Below are 24,946 nucleotides of genomic sequence, written 5' to 3'. Positions count from 1 at the left end.
TTTACAAAATAAAAGATGTGATTGCATAAAAAAATATTTGTGTGTGCATTCAATAAAATTATGATTCCAGAGATAGATTAAGTCCATCTTACTTAATTAGCATTTAAAGGTATATAAAAAAATCAACCGATTCGGATTAAAGTGATTTTTTATATACATAGCATTTAAATATATAAACATTTCAGTGAATGCCAAAATAATCAAATTATAACAGTTATGTTCAAACATTCCAAAATATTATGTTATAAGGTTTTTCTTCTGAAGACAATTAGTAATATTTGAAATTATCCGAAAACATTCAGGTTAAATGTGAATTTGATTCCAATAAAAATATTTTATACAGAGGATTTTCTACAAAAATTTTCCAAATGAAGTAAGATAGTTCCAAAAAAACATAACAAAATAGTTTTTTGTTGAATATATAAATAAAAAATTAATCTGTAACTTGATTCCAATCATTGTTAATCCTTATGAGGTCATGTATGCTAGTATAAATTACAGCACATTTTTTTATTTTTGCTTCTCATTTCTCCTTGTACCTGTAATGCCAGGAACTGTATTGTTACATTTTATTCAAATAAAGTATGTATTCATTTTGTTAATTTTTTCCATTATTTTGTTTATGCATTATACATCACTTACATTAGTTATAGTTAGTTGATTTGATTATTACACAACTAATTTGTCTTTTTTCTGATTTTCTTTTACATTCAAAGTTTATTTTACTTCAGGTATATATATACTGTACTATCATATAACATGCCTGTAAATTTTTATTGTTGGGTGAAGTATAGTTTACTGCATTGCTTTATTTAGAAAAACAGAAAAAAATCTGGAAGTAGTGATGGGTGCAAGAGAAAGATTAAGAAGAAATTATTATATTTTTGGTTAACAATGAAAGCAAATTAAGACTGTGTATTGAAAAGTGAGTGTAATTTGGATACTGAAAAATTTATAAACTCAAATTAACCTTTAAAATCAAAATAGAAAATTAAAAAAAGAAATTTCACAATACACAGGTAAAGGTTGACAACTGTAAAAAAAACTCCACAATACAATCAAATGTACAGTACACATAAGTAGACAATATTGGAAACTTGTTTGCTAGGCATTACAGAAAAAGTATAAGATGTTAATTCAGTAATTGATTGACTGAAAATTTTTGTCTATAATGATATGATATGCAAAACTGTGACTTATACAAATAAAGTAGAATTTCATGACCACATGATGCTGCTTTACCTTTTCTGGAATAAAAGTTGTAATAAATATGAAAAATTAAACTAGAAACACGAAATTCCACATGTTAAATCTATATTCTGAAGAAAAACAACAGGAATAACTCAAATAACAGAGTTAACAAAAACTTGAATGATAAATGCTTTATTTTGCAAATAAAGTATTACTCCCATGAAATTATAAAAAACACAAAAAATGATCAAAATGCCCACACTGCAACTATATATTACAGAGGGAAACCTTTCCTGAGTTCAACACTATATTTTTATATAAACTTTTGATGTACCAGTAATAAATTTTATTTTTTACACAATTTTGATATTACTAATATATTTGTAAAAATAGAATATTTTGAAAGTTTATGCCATAAAAATACATATATGAGATCAATATAACAAAAATTATTTTCTCATGCCAGATTCTTATCAGATAAAATTTCATGAGCACTGTCTATTAGTGTTAATAAAGTTTTGATGAATAAAACACAAAAATAAATACAAAATATCTTGCAAGCACTTTCGTGTATAGAATGTCTTGTTCAGGAAAAATAAAAACAAATTTTAGAACAAAAATTACACACCATTCCATAAAATTAAATTTAAAATGTATTATATGTTCCAATTAGAAACAAATTAGCATTAAACATTTAAAAATAATATGTGCACTCCAATTAGAATGCATTAACATTAATGTTAAAATTTATATCAATGTTCCAAAATTTGTTTTTGTTTCACATAAAGACAACATTCTATACATGTTGAAAGTGGTCAATATGTAATTTTACTTCATTTTAGCGGATCCATATTATAGCAGTTAGCTATATATCCGTATTATAGTGGGTATAGTGGTTAGCTATATATACTGCACTGTATATACAGCTTTGTCATATACACATACAGCATAATATACGATCATAACATAAGTGTTTGTATAGAATAAAGAATACATTAAAAAATTATACAAAAAGAACTGTATTACATGGCAAAGCTGTTAAAATCTACTGCTCCAAAGCAAGCTTTATCTCCAAAAGAATTTAAAATTATGTAGTACAATTTTCTTGAACTTAGAGCCTTTTGCCTTGGAGCAGTAGAATTTCATATAAAAATGTGAAAAAAATCTTAAGATAATTGAAAGCTATAATGTATAATATAACAAGGAAAATAGAGAGATTAATGTAATTATGATATTTAGGTTTTTAAAATTTTAATTTGACTACTCAATTACTGTTTTTTTTTCTTCTTCTTTTAAAGTTGCAACACAATTGTTAATAAAACTATTCATTGATAACAATTTAAAAGAACTATCTATGCTTAAAGTTTTCTATGAAAGTTAAGTTTTTTTTGAGTATTCTGTATTCAATACAAAAAACATTTTTTTATATCTAATCAGATTAAATTTTTTATTAATTGTCTTAATCCAGGTCAATAAATTGTAGATATACAGTGTATTCAGTGTTATAAACATATAAACAGTAAACTCTGTTGACTTTGATCTGTTCCAGTTAAAATTATCATAAAAATAAATTGAAAATCAATGTCACGTTATTGATAAATAACTAGTAGTGTCAACATTTTTATTCATGCCAACAGAGCTGATTTTCAAAATCCAGTTTGAGGATAAGACAAGTTTGGATTTTAAAAAGTCACTGACCTGTAAACATCTTTTAAGTTTATTGCATACTCTATTATACATTGCTTAATAATCTAAGTTATGAAGATTTCATGTTAATTAAGTATATTAAGTATACAATTTTTGTTATACTGTAAGGATACACACATTCCTCAATGTCATTCATTCTCTGTAGTTTGATCTAATTAAAACTGAATTTTATAAATCAATAAACATCCTAGCTAATGTAGTTACACTCCATTATATTTTTATAACTTGTGTAATTGTATTTAAGATTACAATAGTTACACAAATAAAAAAATATATATTATCTTGATATTTATGAACTATTCAAATCTATTTTCAATAAATTCTTTTAGATACACAAATTGTTAGTTCTACTTATTTACTATTATAATTAATTAGCATTAAAGTTGTTTGATGCTTTTTATTCCATTAATTTCCTTTCCACTCTGATGAACACTGAAAAAGTTAAACTAAATTTCTGGATTGNCTTCTGATTGGTTGATGGTACTGTTTTACAGACTTATTTGCGTCAAAAGTTGAACACTGCTTGACTTGCTTTACACTCATTTTACGACCTACTCTGGCATAAAATATCATGGTCATGTGATTAAAAGTAATTATGGTGAGGATTTTTACACTAGTGAAGTCTCAGCTTTAATTCTATAATTTCTGATTAGAGTTTACTTCCAAAAATTAAATTATATCAATCAATAATTAAAACTTATAAATATACAGTAAGTTAATTATATATACAAGTAAGTTCTCTAATTCTAATTGAAGAATAAAAATAAATTATTAACAATACAAACTCCCTCTGAACTATTTTAAATGAAATGTTTTATTTTAATTTCATTATAGCATTATACCTAAAATATTATTCTTTTAAATCAATATTAAACACTCTTAAAAACCTAAGTTTACAAAGTTAACTATGATAAACACATTATTAGTAATTTCCTAGGAATGTATTAACCCAAATAACCAACCAGACAACTCAACTATGATGAAAGATTTAGGTTAGTATGATGGCATTAATCACTAAAAGCAATGAATAATGCAAATGCACATAAACACTCTTATACAGATTTAAGATTATTTACTGCATCATCAAAATATCTAATATATAGTTTCCAGAATAAAATTATACTCTTAATTTGATTAAATTAAGTAATAGTAACATGCACCTTATATATAGTGCAATGCAATAAGGAAGTGAATCACACTTTATTTTTGTTGCTATTACATTTAGTTTATGGGCTACATTTAGTTTAGGAAAAGAACTTTTATATTCTCAACTGTTTATTCATAAATTCTCAACTTACTGTCTTCAAATGTCACTCGTAGCAAAGATATCCTTCATTAATTAATATGATCTTGATCTAGGTTAAAAAAAGGTCTTCATAAATCATTCCAAATTACAAACAGTAAAGATATGATATATTTACAATAATTTTTATTAAACCATTCAGTGTTTGATCACATAAATGAAACAGACAATAACACACTTCTATTACATTTCATTAAAATATACAATAAATGAGACTGAAGCTAGAAGACCATGTACAGTTTTATACAAGTGATAAACAGAACAATTTCAAATTAAAAGAAGATTTGTGATCCAACTTTGATTTTATTAACAACTTCTGGAAGCTATTCCATAATTTTTTCTTATTGTTTTTTGATTTTATAACCAAGAAGAAAATTTTTATTCAATTTTTTTCATCTCATTTTTTAAAAATTTAGCAATTTTATTATTAAGCTTTTCACTTAATGATGATAATACAAGCAAACAATTACAGTTAACAGTAAATCATAAAAAATATTTCTAATAATTAGTTAAAAACTGTCTTTATATTTGGATATATTTTCTGAATTTAATAGCTTTAAATTATCTCAACTTTTTTTATTCTAATTTTGATCAATCTTCCATTAAACCTGTACCAAAAAAGCTGAAGAAAAGTGTTCATTTTCTAGCAGAATCTTCACACTTTATTAGCATTTCATTAAATCTCTGCCCTTTATATTAAAAATTCTTATAATTTGTTTCAAAACATTCTCAGATTTGCATCAAGATGTTCTATATTCATTGAATATTCTCACCTCATTAGATAGAAAAAATGTTTTACAACACATTATTATTTTTATGTGAGTTTTTAAATTACCAAGAACATAGCTACAATACTGCTCTTTTTCAAATATTTCTGAGAATAGTTTGAATTATTATGACAGTTTTGATTGCTAACATTTCAAATCACAAAGGAAATTAAAAAGAATAAATAATATGTCAAAATGTATAATTGTGATAATAAATAACTTTCATAATACAGTAATAACAAACCTGTTATTTTCATTACTTCAATAATGTATTTCTGTATAATTGCAATGATAAATAACTTTCATAATAGTTACAAACCTGTTTTCATTAATTTAATATTTAGATTAATTTTTTAACTTAATTTTTTTTTATAGTTTGAAAAATGATTTATAACTACATTATTATAACAATGTCCAACAAAGAGAAATTCTTCTCATTCAATCATAAAAGCTTCTTAATAATTAGCAAATATCAATGAATATAGAATGGAGTGTTTCTTAAGATATAAAAAGTAAGTTGTCCTATAATTTGATCAATTGCTATTATTACTACTATATACTAAAAAAATAATTAAATATTTGTTAGTGTTAGAAAGTTGTGTATGTGACCTTTGTCTTTGTGATCGTCGCGCCCTCCCCTCTGCTATGTGTGGGGTCTGTTATGTTCGTCAAGGGAATTGTACTCTGGTCCAGTATAGTTTAGTTTGGAATGTGTGCTGTGGTCTAACGGACATCGCTTTCTAGTTCTCTCCACTTTCTTTGTGTTACCTTCGACATTACCCTCCATTATATCCAAACCCTGACATGGTAGCAGAGCGTGGTTGGTTTAAGGGTTTAATGATCGAGGTTTACCATACGAAAAACATCTAATTGGAGATTCAAGTAAGTGATATATACTTGTTTGCTTACGAAAGGCATAACCCGTCTGAACAAAGAGCAACGCCATGAATAGTGTGGGGACACAGCATGTAGATAAACTCGATGATGGCAACTACGAATCGTGGAAGCTACAAATGCGTAGCATACTTGTTTGCAATGAACTTTGGTCGTACGTAAATGGATCCATAGAAAAACCAGATACCGATCCTGGCCGAATAGATTGGCAAACAAAAGATGAAAAGGCTTTAGCATTAATCTTACTAGGCGTTAAGCAGAACCAGTTGAGCCATATAAAGAGGGCAGAAACTTCCAAAGAAGCATGGGATGAATTGGAAAGGATACATAAATCGAAAGGTCCAATTAAAAAGGCAGTGCTATACAAACAACTTTATCAGATGAAAAAGGGAACTGAACAATCAATGTCGAGACATGTAAGTGAATTTATGGAAAAGGCTGAACAATTAGAAGAAGCGGGTATCCCAATTCCAAGTGAGTTACTATCTATAATGTTACTAAATTCATTGCCCGATGAATACGAGACATTTCGAATTGCCATCGAGTCCAGAGACGACATACCGAAACCTGAATTATTAAAAATAAAATTAATTGAAGAAGAAGTAAGACGACAAGAGAAGCAAGAATCTTTAGTCGAACAAAGTGCTCTGTACATAGGATCGAAACAAAAGAAAAGTTCCTTCCGACAAAACTACCCAAAAGGAAATAGTCGTTCTTCTTCACAATTCACAGGAACATGTTACATATGCGCTAAACCGGGCCACCGTGCAGCTGAGTGTAGAAGTAATAATAGATATTCGCAAAGGAACAATACACGCAAAAAGAATGACGCTATGGCGGTCACAGTACAAACGGCTCAACCTCTAAACTCAACAGACTGGTGTCTTGATAGCGGAGCAACCGCACATATGTGTAGCGACTGTACGAAATTTACAGAGATAAATCAAGATCACAAAGAAATACAAACTGCAGGAAAAGATGCATTAAGATCCGTTGGAACTGGAACAATTAATATAAGCGTGCGTGTCAACAACACCAATAATACAATCAAGCTACAAGACGTGATAGCCGTTCCAGATTTGAGAAACAACTTGATATCTGTACCCAAAATAACAGAACATGGATATTCTGTCACATTCAAAAGAGAAACTGCAACTGTCACTCGCCAAGATGGTTCCATCGCCTTGATAGCAAAGAAAAAGGATCAGCTGTACGTAGTAGAAACTAGATCTGACGCAGTATTGAATGCGGAAGAAAGTGACAATCTTTTGAGATGGCATCAACGACTTGGTCATCTAAACTTCAACGATTTAAAAGAAAAAGGTAAAGCCAAAAAATGGAAAGATCTGAACAGAAAAGGAGAAACAAAAGAGGGTGGTGATATGGATGCATTTTTAGATAAAACAGATGTAAATACTCAGGATATGTCTATTCCATCGCTATCACCTACTCCAGATTCAAATGTGGTCGAGGTCATTCCTCAGATAAACACTTGCGAATCAGATACTGATTTATTGGAAGAGAAGAGGAAAGTGGCCGAGAAAAATGAGGAAAACATAAGAGTTAGTATGGAAGTCCAGAATAGGATAAAAAATAATGAAAATTCCGTGACTGAAAACTCCATAAAAGAGCCAGAATTAAAGTATAATTATTCAGAAGATCAATGGAGTCCTATTAACCCCGAAGGTAAAAAGATATACGATCGGGCTTTCCTATTAAAATATCAAGGAGAACCACTCTGTTTGCAGAAACCGCGAAACCTTCCGTCGGTGGAAATAGTTAAAGAAAAGGCGCATCTCCAGAAATTACCGGACGATAATCGACCTGCATCCGCTCCTGTGCCGCCACAAAATTATTCGGATCCCTTCATGCCGAATTTCGCTAGCAGGCAGTCGCGCCCGCCTTCTGGAGGAATTGGAAGAAGACAGAGTCAACAAGGTCGTGATAAACCTAAAAAGATAATTACCATTTCAAGTTCTTTCAATCAAGATGTCAAATTACACGAATGGTTAAATGCCATGGATTCGGAATATAAGTCTTTAATGGAAAATAATACATGGGAATTAGTACCACGCCCAAAGGACAGAAAAATAATTTCAAATAAATGGGTGTACAAAAAAAAAAAAAAAAAAATTATTAAATGATAAGTTTCAGTGTATACGCAGACTCCGGGCACACCGATAGAGAGGGTGTTAGAAAGTTGTGTATGTGACCTTTGTCTTTGTGATCGTCGCGCCCTCCCCTCTGCTATGTGTGGGGTCTGTTATGTTCGTCAAGGGAATTGTACTCTGGTCCAGTATAGTTTAGTTTGGAATGTGTGCTGTGGTCTAACGGACATCGCTTTCTAGTTCTCTCCACTTTCTTTGTGTTACCTTCGACATTACCCTCCATTATATCCAAACCCTGACAGTTAGTTTAAAAAAAATATTCATCCTAAATCTAAGCTTCAGTTTTATTTATTTTTCGTACAGCTAATTAATAATTACTTGTAGTCTTTTATAAGGGAATGTATAATAACTGATTTGAATGCTTTTGAATATGAACTACTATGAAAATTTTAAATAAATCTACAAATTTTAAAGTTTCAAAAGATAATATTTAAACTCAAAGATATTTAACAGACTTAAAACCAAAAATGATATTTTCATAATGTACATTATAAATTTTCAACCAACATAACATTCAAATATCAAACAAAAAATTGCCAATTTAGATGAATATATATCATGAATAACACAACCTTTTAATATCCAGCAAATACTTTGTGCTGAATATTAAAAGACTGTTATTCATGATCAAATATCAAAATAAATATAACCAGAATGATGATTATTTAGTATAATACATAACATAATCAAAAAAGTTTCTTATCAAAAAATATTTTTGATAAACTAACATTTATATTAAATAATTATTGCTGATTAGATAATTATATTAACAATTTAAAACAGTTAAATGATTAAAAATTTTTCCATGTACTTTTTAATATATGTGAAACAAGCATGTAATTTTTTTTTATTTTGCCTTAAATTGTCATATTTCATATTATTTAATATTTTATTTCAAATGTATTCTATTTACATTTCATCAGTTATGCTACTAATGACATGTAATTGGGTTTTTACAAAATAAAAGATGTGATTGCATAAAAAAATATTTGTGTGTGCATTCAATAAAATTATGATTCCAGAGATAGATTAAGTCCATCTTACTTAATTAGCATTTAAAGGTATATAAAAAAATCAACCGATTCGGATTAAAGTGATTTTTTATATACATAGCATTTAAATATATAAACATTTCAGTGAATGCCAAAATAATCAAATTATAACAGTTATGTTCAAACATTCCAAAATATTATGTTATAAGGTTTTTCTTCTGAAGACAATTAGTAATATTTGAAATTATCCGAAAACATTCAGGTTAAATGTGAATTTGATTCCAATAAAAATATTTTATACAGAGGATTTTCTACAAAAATTTTCCAAATGAAGTAAGATAGTTCCAAAAAAACATAACAAAATAGTTTTTTGTTGAATATATAAATAAAAAATTAATCTGTAACTTGATTCCAATCATTGTTAATCCTTATGAGGTCATGTATGCTAGTATAAATTACAGCACATTTTTTTATTTTTGCTTCTCATTTCTCCTTGTACCTGTAATGCCAGGAACTGTATTGTTACATTTTATTCAAATAAAGTATGTATTCATTTTGTTAATTTTTTCCATTATTTTGTTTATGCATTATACATCACTTACATTAGTTATAGTTAGTTGATTTGATTATTACACAACTAATTTGTCTTTTTTCTGATTTTCTTTTACATTCAAAGTTTATTTTACTTCAGGTATATATATACTGTACTATCATATAACATGCCTGTAAATTTTTATTGTTGGGTGAAGTATAGTTTACTGCATTGCTTTATTTAGAAAAACAGAAAAAAATCTGGAAGTAGTGATGGGTGCAAGAGAAAGATTAAGAAGAAATTATTATATTTTTGGTTAACAATGAAAGCAAATTAAGACTGTGTATTGAAAAGTGAGTGTAATTTGGATACTGAAAAATTTATAAACTCAAATTAACCTTTAAAATCAAAATAGAAAATTAAAAAAAGAAATTTCACAATACACAGGTAAAGGTTGACAACTGTAAAAAAAACTCCACAATACAATCAAATGTACAGTACACATAAGTAGACAATATTGGAAACTTGTTTGCTAGGCATTACAGAAAAAGTATAAGATGTTAATTCAGTAATTGATTGACTGAAAATTTTTGTCTATAATGATATGATATGCAAAACTGTGACTTATACAAATAAAGTAGAATTTCATGACCACATGATGCTGCTTTACCTTTTCTGGAATAAAAGTTGTAATAAATATGAAAAATTAAACTAGAAACACGAAATTCCACATGTTAAATCTATATTCTGAAGAAAAACAACAGGAATAACTCAAATAACAGAGTTAACAAAAACTTGAATGATAAATGCTTTATTTTGCAAATAAAGTATTACTCCCATGAAATTATAAAAAACACAAAAAATGATCAAAATGCCCACACTGCAACTATATATTACAGAGGGAAACCTTTCCTGAGTTCAACACTATATTTTTATATAAACTTTTGATGTACCAGTAATAAATTTTATTTTTTACACAATTTTGATATTACTAATATATTTGTAAAAATAGAATATTTTGAAAGTTTATGCCATAAAAATACATATATGAGATCAATATAACAAAAATTATTTTCTCATGCCAGATTCTTATCAGATAAAATTTCATGAGCACTGTCTATTAGTGTTAATAAAGTTTTGATGAATAAAACACAAAAATAAATACAAAATATCTTGCAAGCACTTTCGTGTATAGAATGTCTTGTTCAGGAAAAATAAAAACAAATTTTAGAACAAAAATTACACACCATTCCATAAAATTAAATTTAAAATGTATTATATGTTCCAATTAGAAACAAATTAGCATTAAACATTTAAAAATAATATGTGCACTCCAATTAGAATGCATTAACATTAATGTTAAAATTTATATCAATGTTCCAAAATTTGTTTTTGTTTCACATAAAGACAACATTCTATACATGTTGAAAGTGGTCAATATGTAATTTTACTTCATTTTAGCGGATCCATATTATAGCAGTTAGCTATATATCCGTATTATAGTGGGTATAGTGGTTAGCTATATATACTGCACTGTATATACAGCTTTGTCATATACACATACAGCATAATATACGATCATAACATAAGTGTTTGTATAGAATAAAGAATACATTAAAAAATTATACAAAAAGAACTGTATTACATGGCAAAGCTGTTAAAATCTACTGCTCCAAAGCAAGCTTTATCTCCAAAAGAATTTAAAATTATGTAGTACAATTTTCTTGAACTTAGAGCCTTTTGCCTTGGAGCAGTAGAATTTCATATAAAAATGTGAAAAAAATCTTAAGATAATTGAAAGCTATAATGTATAATATAACAAGGAAAATAGAGAGATTAATGTAATTATGATATTTAGGTTTTTAAAATTTTAATTTGACTACTCAATTACTGTTTTTTTTTCTTCTTCTTTTAAAGTTGCAACACAATTGTTAATAAAACTATTCATTGATAACAATTTAAAAGAACTATCTATGCTTAAAGTTTTCTATGAAAGTTAAGTTTTTTTTGAGTATTCTGTATTCAATACAAAAAACATTTTTTTATATCTAATCAGATTAAATTTTTTATTAATTGTCTTAATCCAGGTCAATAAATTGTAGATATACAGTGTATTCAGTGTTATAAACATATAAACAGTAAACTCTGTTGACTTTGATCTGTTCCAGTTAAAATTATCATAAAAATAAATTGAAAATCAATGTCACGTTATTGATAAATAACTAGTAGTGTCAACATTTTTATTCATGCCAACAGAGCTGATTTTCAAAATCCAGTTTGAGGATAAGACAAGTTTGGATTTTAAAAAGTCACTGACCTGTAAACATCTTTTAAGTTTATTGCATACTCTATTATACATTGCTTAATAATCTAAGTTATGAAGATTTCATGTTAATTAAGTATATTAAGTATACAATTTTTGTTATACTGTAAGGATACACACATTCCTCAATGTCATTCATTCTCTGTAGTTTGATCTAATTAAAACTGAATTTTATAAATCAATAAACATCCTAGCTAATGTAGTTACACTCCATTATATTTTTATAACTTGTGTAATTGTATTTAAGATTACAATAGTTACACAAATAAAAAAATATATATTATCTTGATATTTATGAACTATTCAAATCTATTTTCAATAAATTCTTTTAGATACACAAATTGTTAGTTCTACTTATTTACTATTATAATTAATTAGCATTAAAGTTGTTTGATGCTTTTTATTCCATTAATTTCCTTTCCACTCTGATGAACACTGAAAAAGTTAAACTAAATTTCTGGATTGGAATCACTAACAAATCTTTTTATTTTCCTTAATTAATATATTTACATATATTTTTTATAAATGAATTCAATGAATAGCCACAAATTTTTATTTTTAGAAAGTTTATATATATATAATTTATAATTGTTTCAGTTAATTAGAAATATACATAAAATATTAAATTAATATTTCTGATATATATTAAATTTCATCACTAACAATTAATCAATCATAATATTTAAAAATTTTTGTTATGAAACCAACTTATCTACAAATTTATTTAAGATTGTTGTTTAATTAAATTTATCAGATGACCCTGAAGATAATTAAGTAGTTCTAAAAATAACTATGCACATATACACACACCTACAAAATACCACAAAGTTTATCCTTATAACAACATATTGAAATTTTTTTGTTTTGTTTTAGAAAAACTAGATAGTTAAAGGAAAATAAAACTAGGACAATGACATTTTAAAAACCTGTAATTTTCTTTGGGGGATACTTAAACTAGTTATCTCTGACATATTTTCAAATCTTATTTCATATAGATTTTACATAAAATTGCATTAAATTTTCAATATTTTATACAACATATACTTTTATATCTGTTTATTTTTTAAAAATGCTTAATTAATATTTGAAGCATATTAAAAAGATATATGTTTTTTACATTAAAAATTACAGCCATGAAACTATACTTGTATTACATAATTATTCACTAATAAGTAATTAAAAATATCAATTAATACAGTATTAAAATGTTAATTTTGAGTATTAATTTATTTTATGGAACATTAAATATATTCATTTTCCCTTATTAGTTACTAAGTGTAATTGAAAAAAATAAAAAATTATTATTAATCTTTAAAATATTTAAGGATAAAATGGACCTAATGTATTTCTTATAATATTTTAAATGGTAATGATTATATAATGCAACATTTTCCAAAGCAAAGTCTATGACCCATTACCAACTGATCCAGGTGGAAGTAACATTGTTACATTGTTTTATGGAAAACTTAAAATTAGAATATTTATTTGCTATTTCTAAAACTTTATTATGATTTAAACAAAATATCTTATTATATTGTGTAACTATCACATATGCATAATGTATTTAGAGTGTAACTCAACAAAAATTACTATTCTTAGCTAAAACATTTGAGAAAGACTGATATAGTGCAAAGGATTTAAATGTAACTTCAAATAATAATTATAATTAAATTCTAACATAACTCATTTTTTATTAATATAAGAAAATTAAAAAATGAGAAGTTTAGCCAAAAAAAAGCAAAGTAAAAATTAGAATGAATTACTTTATATAATTAAAAATATAAGTTAATAATTAGAACATACCTGCCAAAGTATAAACCCAAAATATAATACACTTGAGTTTATATACTTCAAATAACTTTTAGCTTTCTAAAGAAACTTTCAAAGAAAAACTTCATTTGATTCTAAGGATTATCCAAATCCACATTAACTATTCTCAGCCATATTATTGAAACATGTGAGTTTAGCATCCAGAATCAAACATTTTTCTATCTCTAACTTTTTTTTTTAGATAGATACAAAGTTTAAATTTTCTGAATGTTTCCTCTTTATTACCACTACTCTATTAACTCATCCTTTTCTTATTTATCAACTAGCTGTACCCGGCAATGCGTTGCTGTGGCTCAAAATGTATAAATGTATAACACTCCCCACGGTGGGAATTTTGGAAAATCCCTTCTTAGTGTACTGTACATTCTCTTGACGTATCCTATTAAAATGCAATCAAAAACACAAAAAAACCGCATCTGAAATATTATAAAAGCCAAGTTCTTCACGGTAAGCCTTAATCCTGTCCCTCTCCCCCACGGGGGAATTTCAATATCTATATAATATAAAAACACACGCGTATTCAAATGAAATGTTGTTTCAAAATTTCAAAAGCAATCAGTGAAGAACTTTTGGAAATTTAAGATTTTGAACAAAAACATTTACATTTTTATTTATATAGATTATTGCATTAATATATACTGACCAAAATATTTCTTAGAAATGGTATTAAAACTACTAATTTAGGAATTATTAATGTTGAACACTGTTGGAAAAATGCAATTTTGCAATCTACACATGTCATTCTAGAAAATATTCTGTTAAAATAAATTTAGTTTAAAAATTTTTTCTTATGAATAAACTTTTAAAATAAATTACAACTTGATGATTTTAACACTATCACCTAAATATGAGCACAATTTTATGTCTCCAAATGACAATGTGATCCTCATCTAACTACATGAGGATCACATTGTCATTGAGCAACTTATCATCATTCTTTCATAAATTTGGGCCAAAGGCCCATTATGGTATTGCAGAGTCGTCTTTCCAATATTTCATAGGTAACCAATAAATCTAGATCCTTTTGACTAATATTTTAATATTTTCCTAGTCTGCCTGATGTTATACATTTAATACATTTCCATTATGTTTGTATGTAGTCAATTATTGATCTTATAGTTCCTTCAGTTGTGAATTTCAATTAATTAGCAGTGATCTTGTTAATGTCAGCTTTTCTGAGAATCCAGGTCTCAAGTTCTCACTTTCAAATACTAGATACTTCTCATTAGTCAGATATGATCCTTATGAGCTCAAATGACAATGAACAAGTGGCAATTTGAGAAGCAAGCACATTTTACTCTGCCATCAGAAATTCTAATTGCATTACAGTAATACACACATCTAATTTTTCAAAGAATTTTAATACTCTACTTAATAATTAACATAAAACTGTAATTACTAACAATATTAATAAACTTGTTCTTGAATACGCAAAACTAATTAGTTGCTAACTACTTCCTAATTATACATGGAAAATTGGCAGTGTGTTACTTTATTCTCATTGTTTTTAATAAGTTACATTCACTACTTGTTCTCAAGAACTCATTTTTCAAAAACTCATTTGAATTCTTGAAAATTCTCAATTCTATCCCTGGTTAATTCCAATAAAGATTAATATTAACAAACATTGCATGTGTATCACTAATCATGTGAGTTTTGTTTCATTGGAAAGGTTTCTCCAAAATCTTGTTCTCAGAAGAGCTTGCCATGCTCTGCATTAATTATTATGTCTGGAAGTGATTTTTACTTATTTGTCCACAAGTGGAATCTTAATTTTCTGCTTTATTCAGGTTATATTTATGTTATTTGTACCCAAAAAATCTCTTCTGTTTCCACATTAAACAGGTTTCCAGTTAATAGTAAAATTTAACATAAAAAAAATTGCTCCATTCTGAAGTAGTTTTTTCATTTTAGGCAGTTTTACTGTATATTTATTCAATATACGTGTAAGGCAATTCTTTATTGGTAAATTCAAATTAAATTTATTCAATATAGCTTTGTACAAACCTAATGATTATCAAAATTGATATTTAAATGGTATGTGATTAACTGTTTGAACAGCTTGCTTTTATCATTAGCTGTGGAATAAATTTAATTCATATAAATATATTTTCTAAGATTTTAATATTTTTATCAGTTAAAACACAAATTAAATCAAGTTCAATAATTATTCATTTAATATTACTTAAGTATCATAAGTATCATTGATTGGGTATACTGCAATCAATAATCAACCAAATAAACAAATCTTGCAGAATCAATCATATACAATGGATAAATTTGCAAAATTATTATTTTATATAATGTTTTTAATGTATGTATATTGCTTAGAGGAATTTGAGAAATTTAGTTATTATATATAACACACACACAATATAGAAGATAGTATCACAACTTCTAGTTGAGAAATATGCAGACAAAAGAATTCAATCAAATTCACCCTATTAAAACAAGCTGAATGCAATATCTGATTTATTCTACTAGATCACATTAACTTTATAATTCTAAAAATTGTTGTTTAAGTTAATAATGTAAGTTTTTGATTTTCCAAATACAGTGGTGCCTCGTATAACGTACGCTTCGAATAACAGACGCTGCAAATAATGGACTTTCTGTTTGGCCATTACGTGACTAGAGCAACAGACTAGCTGCGAACAACGGACTTTCCGTTCAGCAGTTACGTGAGGCGAACAACGAACTTTCTGCGAACAAGTGCAAATGATGTTTCCACTCTTTTGCTGTTGCCAATGACAATCTGCTATTTTATAATATATTAGTATTATTAAAATATATTATTAGTAGATCTGAAGCGCAGAGCTTCCGTTGGGATTTGTCTTGCTCCCTTGTTTATTACTTACATCACCTCAGTGCAGGGTATTTATATTTATTCAAGTGTTGTGCAAATAATGGCTTCTAAAAAACAGAAAGGTGATTTCAATTGAAACAATGCAAGAAATCATCAGAAGGAGTGAAAATTGACAAAATCTTCCTTGTCAAATGGGGAGAGGTTCAGGAGTTTACCAACACTTATTATCCAAACACAGTTGAGGCCAACAGGATCAATGATCTCTACAATGACACCCTTGCCCGTCATTTCCGACAGGTGTTGAAGAAGAGAGAGAGAAACAGACCACCTTGGATATGTTTTTCAAGAAGCCAGCTGCCAAAAAACAAAGGATGGAACAAGTGGAAAGCTCCAGTAGCCTCTCCTAAATCTGACTCTTTTTATTGTTTTTTAAAAAACAATAAAAAGAGACCTACTGCAATGTGTAAAAAGTCTGTATCTATATGAATGTGTGAAGAAAGTGTTCCTCCATCGCCTCCTCACAACATCTGACTACCCGTCATAATTGATGACTGCTCCATTTTCATTTTTTTTATGGTACAGTACAATTATTTTATGCTGCAGAACGAATTATATGTTTTAACATGTATTTCTATGGGAAAATGCATTTCGTATAACGGACTTTTCACTTAACGGACGTGCACCTGGAACGGATTAAGTACATTATACGAGGCACCACTGTATTTATATTAGCTATATTTCTAGTAAACTGAATTAAAATATTCAGCTGTGATTATTTTATTAACTTATAACAATTTTATTTAAAAGAAGTTATTAATTATAATTAACTGGTTCATATTTACAGATACTGTATATTGTTTATATCTTCCACTATAAATTATTTAAATTTTATACTGATATTTTTGTCTAGACATTTTTATAAAATCTATTAATATCTTAACTTTTTATCAATATATTTACATTATCATTATTAAATATTTTATATCACATCAGTTTTATGTATATATAAAGTATTTGATGACAAATATAACAAATTTATAGTCAATATAACTTATGTTAAAAATTTAAAAAATTGTTTTAAACTGCCATCTAATTTCTGTCAATTACAGCCAAATTCCATTATTATGTTATCAGTTTATGCAAAGTAGATTTGCAGTCCTTGAACAGGGGAGAACACACATTTCAATGGTGAGTTCAGTTAATACAAATGTCATTAATACAAAAAGTATCAACTTTTAAGTTTCAGTCAGACTCCATTAACACAAAGTTGAATGAAGTCTGACTGTATTATATGAATATACAGGTATACCTTGCCTTACGTCGGTAATTGGTTCCAGGAGAACGACGTAAGTCGAGGTATGCCTGTATTTCTCTTTTATGTTTTTAAAGATTTTTTTATTTTAAAATTAATTTAATTTTTTTCATTTAATATTCTGAAAAATAATAAATGAAAAATAATTAGTTTTTAATTCCATAATTATATATATAATCAACAGAATATATTCAGGACGAACAAAATAAAACTGCATACAGAATATAAAAGTGTGATTCAAAAAGTTTTATTAAAAATTCAATGTTGTATCCCACATTGATGTCTGGAAGATAATATGACGTTGTACTTCAAAATGGAAACTATTCAAGAAAAAATAATGTGTGGACTTTGGTTTTTCAGAACAAAGCCTGTTATCACAATGCAACTTCATTACAGGAACTCAATATGGAAAAAATTCACCTTCAGATAATGCATGTTCCTGGGTACTGGGTTAGATGTGGTAGACCAATTCTATAGATTCCATGCTCATCCAGTATCCAATATTTCATCTTGTGGGAATACATAAAGGACATTATTTACAAAAAACTGGGACTTCTCTCAATGAATCGAAGCTTGAAACTGTTGCTGTGATAAAAGCAGACTATAAATACTAGAGAATACTTGAAGGGAAATTGATTATTATTTGGAAACTATATACCACAAAAGTTGTACCTGGTGACCACACTGGAAGGTTGCAACCTAAATTTAGTAACTGTGGTTCTATTCTGTATTACAGTACAGCATCGATTATCCGACCCCCGATTAACTGTCACATCAGTTAACAGACCGTTCTAATCGGCAAATTTCAAATGTCCACTAGTGATGTGGCACTACAATATTTGGCTATGTCTTGGCTACTTTAATATTATTTTTGTTAAATTTTTGCGTGTTTTAGCTGGCAGTACTGGCTCGACCATTGAAGGGAGGCCAGTATTTAAACGAGACTTAATTTTCTAATTATGAGTGGTTGTTTGTTTTGTGAGCAATAAAATAATTTAAAAATAATTTTTAACGATACAATAGCAACGATTATTATTTTTTAAAAAAATTTGTTAGGCTTAACATCAATGAAAATTCAACGCGAAGTTGGTTAATAGCGATATACTAATATACTAATTACATGGGATATACTAATATACTATACTAATAATGTATTTTTTTCATTTTTTTCAGTTATCCGACCAACCTGAGTCCCCAATTGAGTCGGATAATCGATGCTCTACTGTATTTAGTATAAAAAGTGCAAAATAATGAAAAGTACAAAATTGATGTGATAAGATAAACGAATTCCAACAACTTAACACTGCGTTGAATAATAACAATCCATGAAAAAACCTTTTTTTACGCGTGTTATGTCACAATTAAATTCCACAAGTACTTCCGTTACCTGGAGGCCTGGGAGATTCACAAAGCTATCATGGGGGGCAACTGCATCAACTACAGGGATGGGGAAACACTTGTACTGGTGTGGAAGTATTTATTCGAGGAGTTCGAGCAATGGCGGTTAGAGGAGTGAAACCCGACGCACACATTTATTTATTTACATCGTTGGCAACATCGTTACAACGGTCAGGTCGAAACACGGCCAGTCACCACCTGAAGCAGACCTTGGTGGAGGTCGAAAGTACTTGTGGAATTTAATTGTGACATAACATGCGTAAAAAAAGGTTTTTTCGTGGATTGTTATTGATGTGATAAAATTAAATATATCATATTTAACAATTTATCATCATTTCTGTATGCCTTGCACTAGGAATACCTTTAAAATTACCAAACTCATCATATTTCAGTTAAAATTCTGGCTGTCAGCTTTTCTTGACTATGATACCAGCTTTTTTCAAAATTACACATTGAGATCTCTGACATATGATCAGCACATATGTAAATATTTATTCATAAAATAAATACTGATAAATCTCATATTCAATATTCTATTCATTTATACGCATTAATTTAACATATAAAACTTTATTTTAAAATAATTGGTCTGATATAATCTGTTTTCATAAATTTGATGTTATTTGCAATTACATGCATCAAAATCACATTGCAGTAATAGTTTTCTATTAGTCATCTATTTGTCTAATTTATCATTTCTATTCGATCACTGTGCAACGATATTTTTAATAAAATTCATTTCATAGAAAACTGAATATTATAGAAAATAATATCTTAAGATTAATTTAGCTCATAACATAATATATTGTACGTGTTTAAGTCATTAATTTGGAGAAGTACAATACAATGTCATTAATTATTTAATTAAATAAAAATGTAGTTATGAGTGTCCCAACTTATGAGTTTTTCAAGATACGAGCAGTCTCTCAGTTGATTTTTTGCTTTGAGTTGAGAGCTAAAATTCAGGTTACGTACCAGCTTCAAATACCCCACCGATAGTTGGCAAAGCAAAAACCAAAGCAAACCATAGAAATAGCAAAAACCCATCTTTTTCTTAATCTATTCAAACACTGTTGTAATTTTGTGATTTTCATTACTTTTCCAATGGCTAGCTTATAGAAAAACATGTGATTGAGTGACATAGGCATTAGTTTACTTTCATCTGTGTGACACCATTGTCTCTCATTTCTCGAATTTTCCATCCTTTCTTTATCTTTGCAGCAAACGCCACAACATCCACAAAACCAGTTTATTGCAGTACATTCTATTGTTTTTATACAATATTTGTTATTTATAAAAACATTTTGAGGAGTCTGAAATGGATTAACGGCATTTCAATTCATTTCAATGGGAAAAATTGGTCTGACATATGAGTAATTTGAGTTACAAGTTTTGTCACAGAACAAATTAAACTCGTAAGTCAAGGTATCACTGTAAATCATTTCATTTTAAAATTAATTACAGTTTAGAATAATAAAATGATACAAACAATTTTATTTTTAACTATATGACTTTGAAATAATTGCCATATACACAATTTTTAATCTCTTTATTGCTAAAATAATGCCAATAAAGAAATTAAAAATTGATATTCATCTAATTATTATTTTTTATTATTTAAACACTATTATTATACTGTTCAAGTATCATTTATTCACAAATAATTAAATGTTCTTTTAATTAAATTAAATGTGTAATTAAATAAATTAAATTTTATGTAACAAACATTTGAGGTGGAGTATTAGCAAAGCCTCTTCTATGTTTTGAATTGTTTCTTCTCAAAATCTGTTTTAATTGATTTTGATTAAACTTTGCATTTTCCATTAATTACAATGAAGAATCCAGAAATGTAATAAAAAAAAATAGGGGTCTATGACTTCATTTTCAAGATATAATGTCATACCATGAGCATCCATAACCAAACAATATTGCATGAATTGCATGACAAAGTCATGCATTATTCCACAATTACTAGTACATCTTCTATGGGCTTACAGAATTGAGTGTTCTAAAAATTTAATGGATAGATTTTGATAAAACTTTGCCATTTTCCATTAATTGCAATAAAGAATCCAAAAATGTAACAAGGGTCCATTAAAATGTAAAAAATAGAAGTCCATGATTACATTTCCACTACACAGAGGTATTAAAGTGACAATGTCCGTGTTCTCTGATGCAACTGAGCACACCTTATTAGCAGAATTTAAGCCTAGGGATCAAAAATAAAAACAGCATTGTGTGTACCTAATGTAAATAGGTGCGAAAACAAACGAAACAAGAACAAACCAATTGATGGTGACTGTTTTGTTCTTGGATCATCTCTCCATACCTGGCCAGTGCAATGATTATGTTCTCCATGACTGGCAGGTACAAAGATTGTCTCTGCAATGCTTAACAAGTGTAGGGATAACTTTTTTCTTTCTGGCTCTGCCTCAATTCTATCACAATATGACAAAGCCACATGATGTCCTAGTTAATTTGACTCAATACATAATAACTGAAGATACTACATACTAAAAATCTTAGTTATTCCTATTCTTTTTTATTGCTATTGTTAAACAGAAAAACTTGAGCTTTTAAATTTATTTTATTACTCTTAGAATCCCAAAAATCTTAAGTATGGAATTTGTTTGAAAATAAAAAGTTTGTATCAATTTTAATCTAATTGTAATCTAAAATAGTACAGTAGAGAACATTCTTCGGATTAAGCCTTAATCCTCTCCCTCTCCCCCACGGGGGGAATTTCGAAAAATCCCTTCTTAGTGTGCATTTTCATGACATACCCTAACTGTATACCAAATTTTACCTATTTAGGTTCAGCAGTTTGCTCTAGGCGATGATGAATCAGCCAGGACATGTAATTTTATATATCACAAGTTCGGACATGTGCACTGTGTATCTCGCCGACCACGCGACTGCGCAACGCGGTTACCTATCTCGTATACGTACTTGTCTTGCCCCTCACCACCCACTGACACCAAAAATATAACGCTTACTTAGATGATATCTTTTAATTTATATGAATGTTTAACAGAATAATATACAGCCTATGTCCGCCTTGAAGGTCCATTTTAAATAGTGGTGAAAGAATTTTTGAAATTGGATGAGTAGCTTTGGAGATTACCTCCTACATCCAAACTTACAAACTTTACCTCTTTATAATATTAGTATAAATTAGCATTTTTACAAATGCATTTTATATTGTCTTCATAATGAATTTGGTTTAATGAAATCTGTGCAGTTAATACAATTACATGATTATCATATTGAAGTAGTCATCTAAATGTACAGTACAAAGCATTATTGCACTGTTTACACCAGTTATTCTCAAAGTCATTCAATCTGTGGACTACCTATACCCCATCCACTCTGTTGTCAATATGACTTTAATTAAATGTGTGCCGTAATATTTTGTCTGTCCCGTAACCTAATATAGGAGATATATGTGTAAAAATCTGACCTATGGCTAAACAGCCTTTTGGAAAAATGGCTAGGTAAACCTGCAGATCACCTGAAGCATGTTCAAAGGCCGCCAGTCGTGTATGGACCATACTTTAAGAACCAATAATTTACATCTGTATAGGTCAAACCATACTCATATAGGATTAGATCTAATCACTGGTTAAAAAATCAGTCATGTTATAGAAAAAAAATTCTTCCATATAATCTGATTTCTCTTTTAATATAATTAATGTGAATTTTTTGATAAATAAATTATGAATTACATATCATTTTAATCTAATGGTTTTACTAATATGAAATACTATACATTAATAATGTCGGTTATTATATTAGTCTTTAAATTTGCATCAATCTAAATTTTAAAAATTTGATTCACTGACAGCTTACTCAAACTATATACATCCAATTTTGACAATTAACAGATATAAATTTCATTTTTGCCAACAAATTAATTATTCAGAAATCAATAAAACATTGTCCAAAAAATAAAACAGAATCAGCAAGTAATCCCATGAGTTTGTTTATAGCACTTTTTATATGGGTCAACCCCAAAAAATTCTGTGTATTTTGGAAATGTTTATCATGTATGACTCTATTATAAATATAATTAAGAGAGAAAAGGTTGGTATAAAGCTTAAAAAAATTACCTAAGAAAAATCTTATATTTAAGAAATTTATAATAAACTTACGGATTTTCATAATCTGGTCCTCTTCCAATACAATCAATTGGATTAAGTTCATCTTTAGGAAAGGCAAATTTCATATAACCATCGTAGGCAAACCGAAACATATTTTTTATTTCGTCCAACATGTCTAACCTCATCTGTTCGGTAAAAACACCATATTTTTTATCGTAAAGGCCAGGTTTATGAAGAAAAATGTCGTGAGGGTGATTATTTTTATCGAAATGGCAGTTTTTTGTTTCCAACGAAACAACTGTCGAAACGATATACCAGACAATAACAACACGTAATGTTGTAATATAAACTGCAGCATTACTTTTCACCATCCCTGTGAGTACCCATAGACTTACGATCTTCGGCAAATAACAGACTGTCAGAAAGAATTATCGGACGTGTCACCTACACATTCGCGATTACCAGCATCCTGTCTGTTGACATGTTGCCAGATAGCCACTTTCAATATTTCTTTCGAATTTAATAAATACTTAAATTTTTTTTTTAAATTCATTTTTAAAGGTCTAAAATATAAATATATAAAATAAATTAAGTTAAAAATTCAAAATTAATAATTTAAATATTTTTAGATCGCTCGTTGTAGATACATCCATTTTAAAAATAAACTTTTCGAAATTTCATATATTTTTAATAATAATCAATGATGTTAATTGCTGATTTTGATTTTAAGTAAATATGGAAACGAATTTCCATGAATTCTTACTATGTACAGTATGTAGACAGCCGGATAGCCGAGCGGTCAAGGTCGCCTACCGCTCTGGGGGAACCGGGATTAAATCCGAACGGGTCGATAAATCCCCAGGAATTTTTCGGTCTTTCCGGACATGTCGAGTCCCGTCCCTCACCACCCGGGCGCCAAATTGTGAGCCTGGTCGAATCCATAATGGGCTTGCTAAAAAAAAAAAGGCCTTCTTGGTGCTCACAGGGCGGAAAGAGTTAAAAAAACTAAACATATCAGTGATATTTACAATAAAATAGTGATAACTATATATAAGATATCGTTTTAATAGAAATATAAATATTAACATTTACAAATAAATGACATACCCTAACTGTATACCAAATTTTACCTATTCAGATTCAGCAGTTTGCTCTATGCGATGATGAATCAGTCATTCAGTCAGTCAGGACAAGTAATTTTATATATTTAGATTAATAATTTAAGTAGCTATTTCTAATATATTAAATGTAGTTGAATAATTATTCATAATCTAATAATTCAACAGACATCTATTTGCTGAATTATCAAATTATGAATAATTAATTTTTATTATAATTTGAATAGTTAAATGCATGAAAAACCCAATACATTTGGCATTGTAGTAAACATGTTATCAAAATCAACAAAACTGTCAGTTGGCATTATGGAAAGGTTTATTTATGCAAGTACTTTCAACAGTATATAAGTGCCCTTTTCAGGCAATATCATTCACATAGAACAGAATGTTAGTAGCATTCATAAAAAAATCAGTTATGCCATTAAAATAATGTCTGTAAGGATTTGGTGGGGTTTCAAACTGTTATAACATTACAAGGAAACATGATAGAAATATAAGACAGGTG

At 28.1% G+C, this 24,946-nt stretch overlaps 1 protein-coding gene across 1 annotated transcript in view; it reads right to left on the bottom strand.

The window, feature by feature from the left end:
• Window positions 1-23,799, bottom strand: part of LOC111625296 (ER degradation-enhancing alpha-mannosidase-like protein 1) — a 50,638-nt gene extending 26,839 nt beyond the window's left edge. The window contains exon 1 of the mRNA XM_023368415.1: window positions 23,375-23,799. Coding sequence (XP_023224183.1) covers window positions 23,375-23,694 — 320 coding nt within the window. The 5' untranslated portion in view covers window positions 23,695-23,799. The remainder of the gene's footprint in view (window positions 1-23,374) is intronic.
• Window positions 23,800-24,946: the final 1,147 nt, after the last annotated feature.

The sequence above is a fragment of the Centruroides sculpturatus genome, unplaced genomic scaffold (assembly GCF_000671375.1).
Source record: "Centruroides sculpturatus isolate CEXI.00-Female unplaced genomic scaffold, Cexi_2.0 scaffold303, whole genome shotgun sequence".
NCBI classification, from domain to species: domain Eukaryota; kingdom Metazoa; phylum Arthropoda; class Arachnida; order Scorpiones; family Buthidae; genus Centruroides; species Centruroides sculpturatus.
Note: the sequence above shows the minus strand (reverse complement) of the source record. Positions and strands in the feature narration are given on the sequence as shown.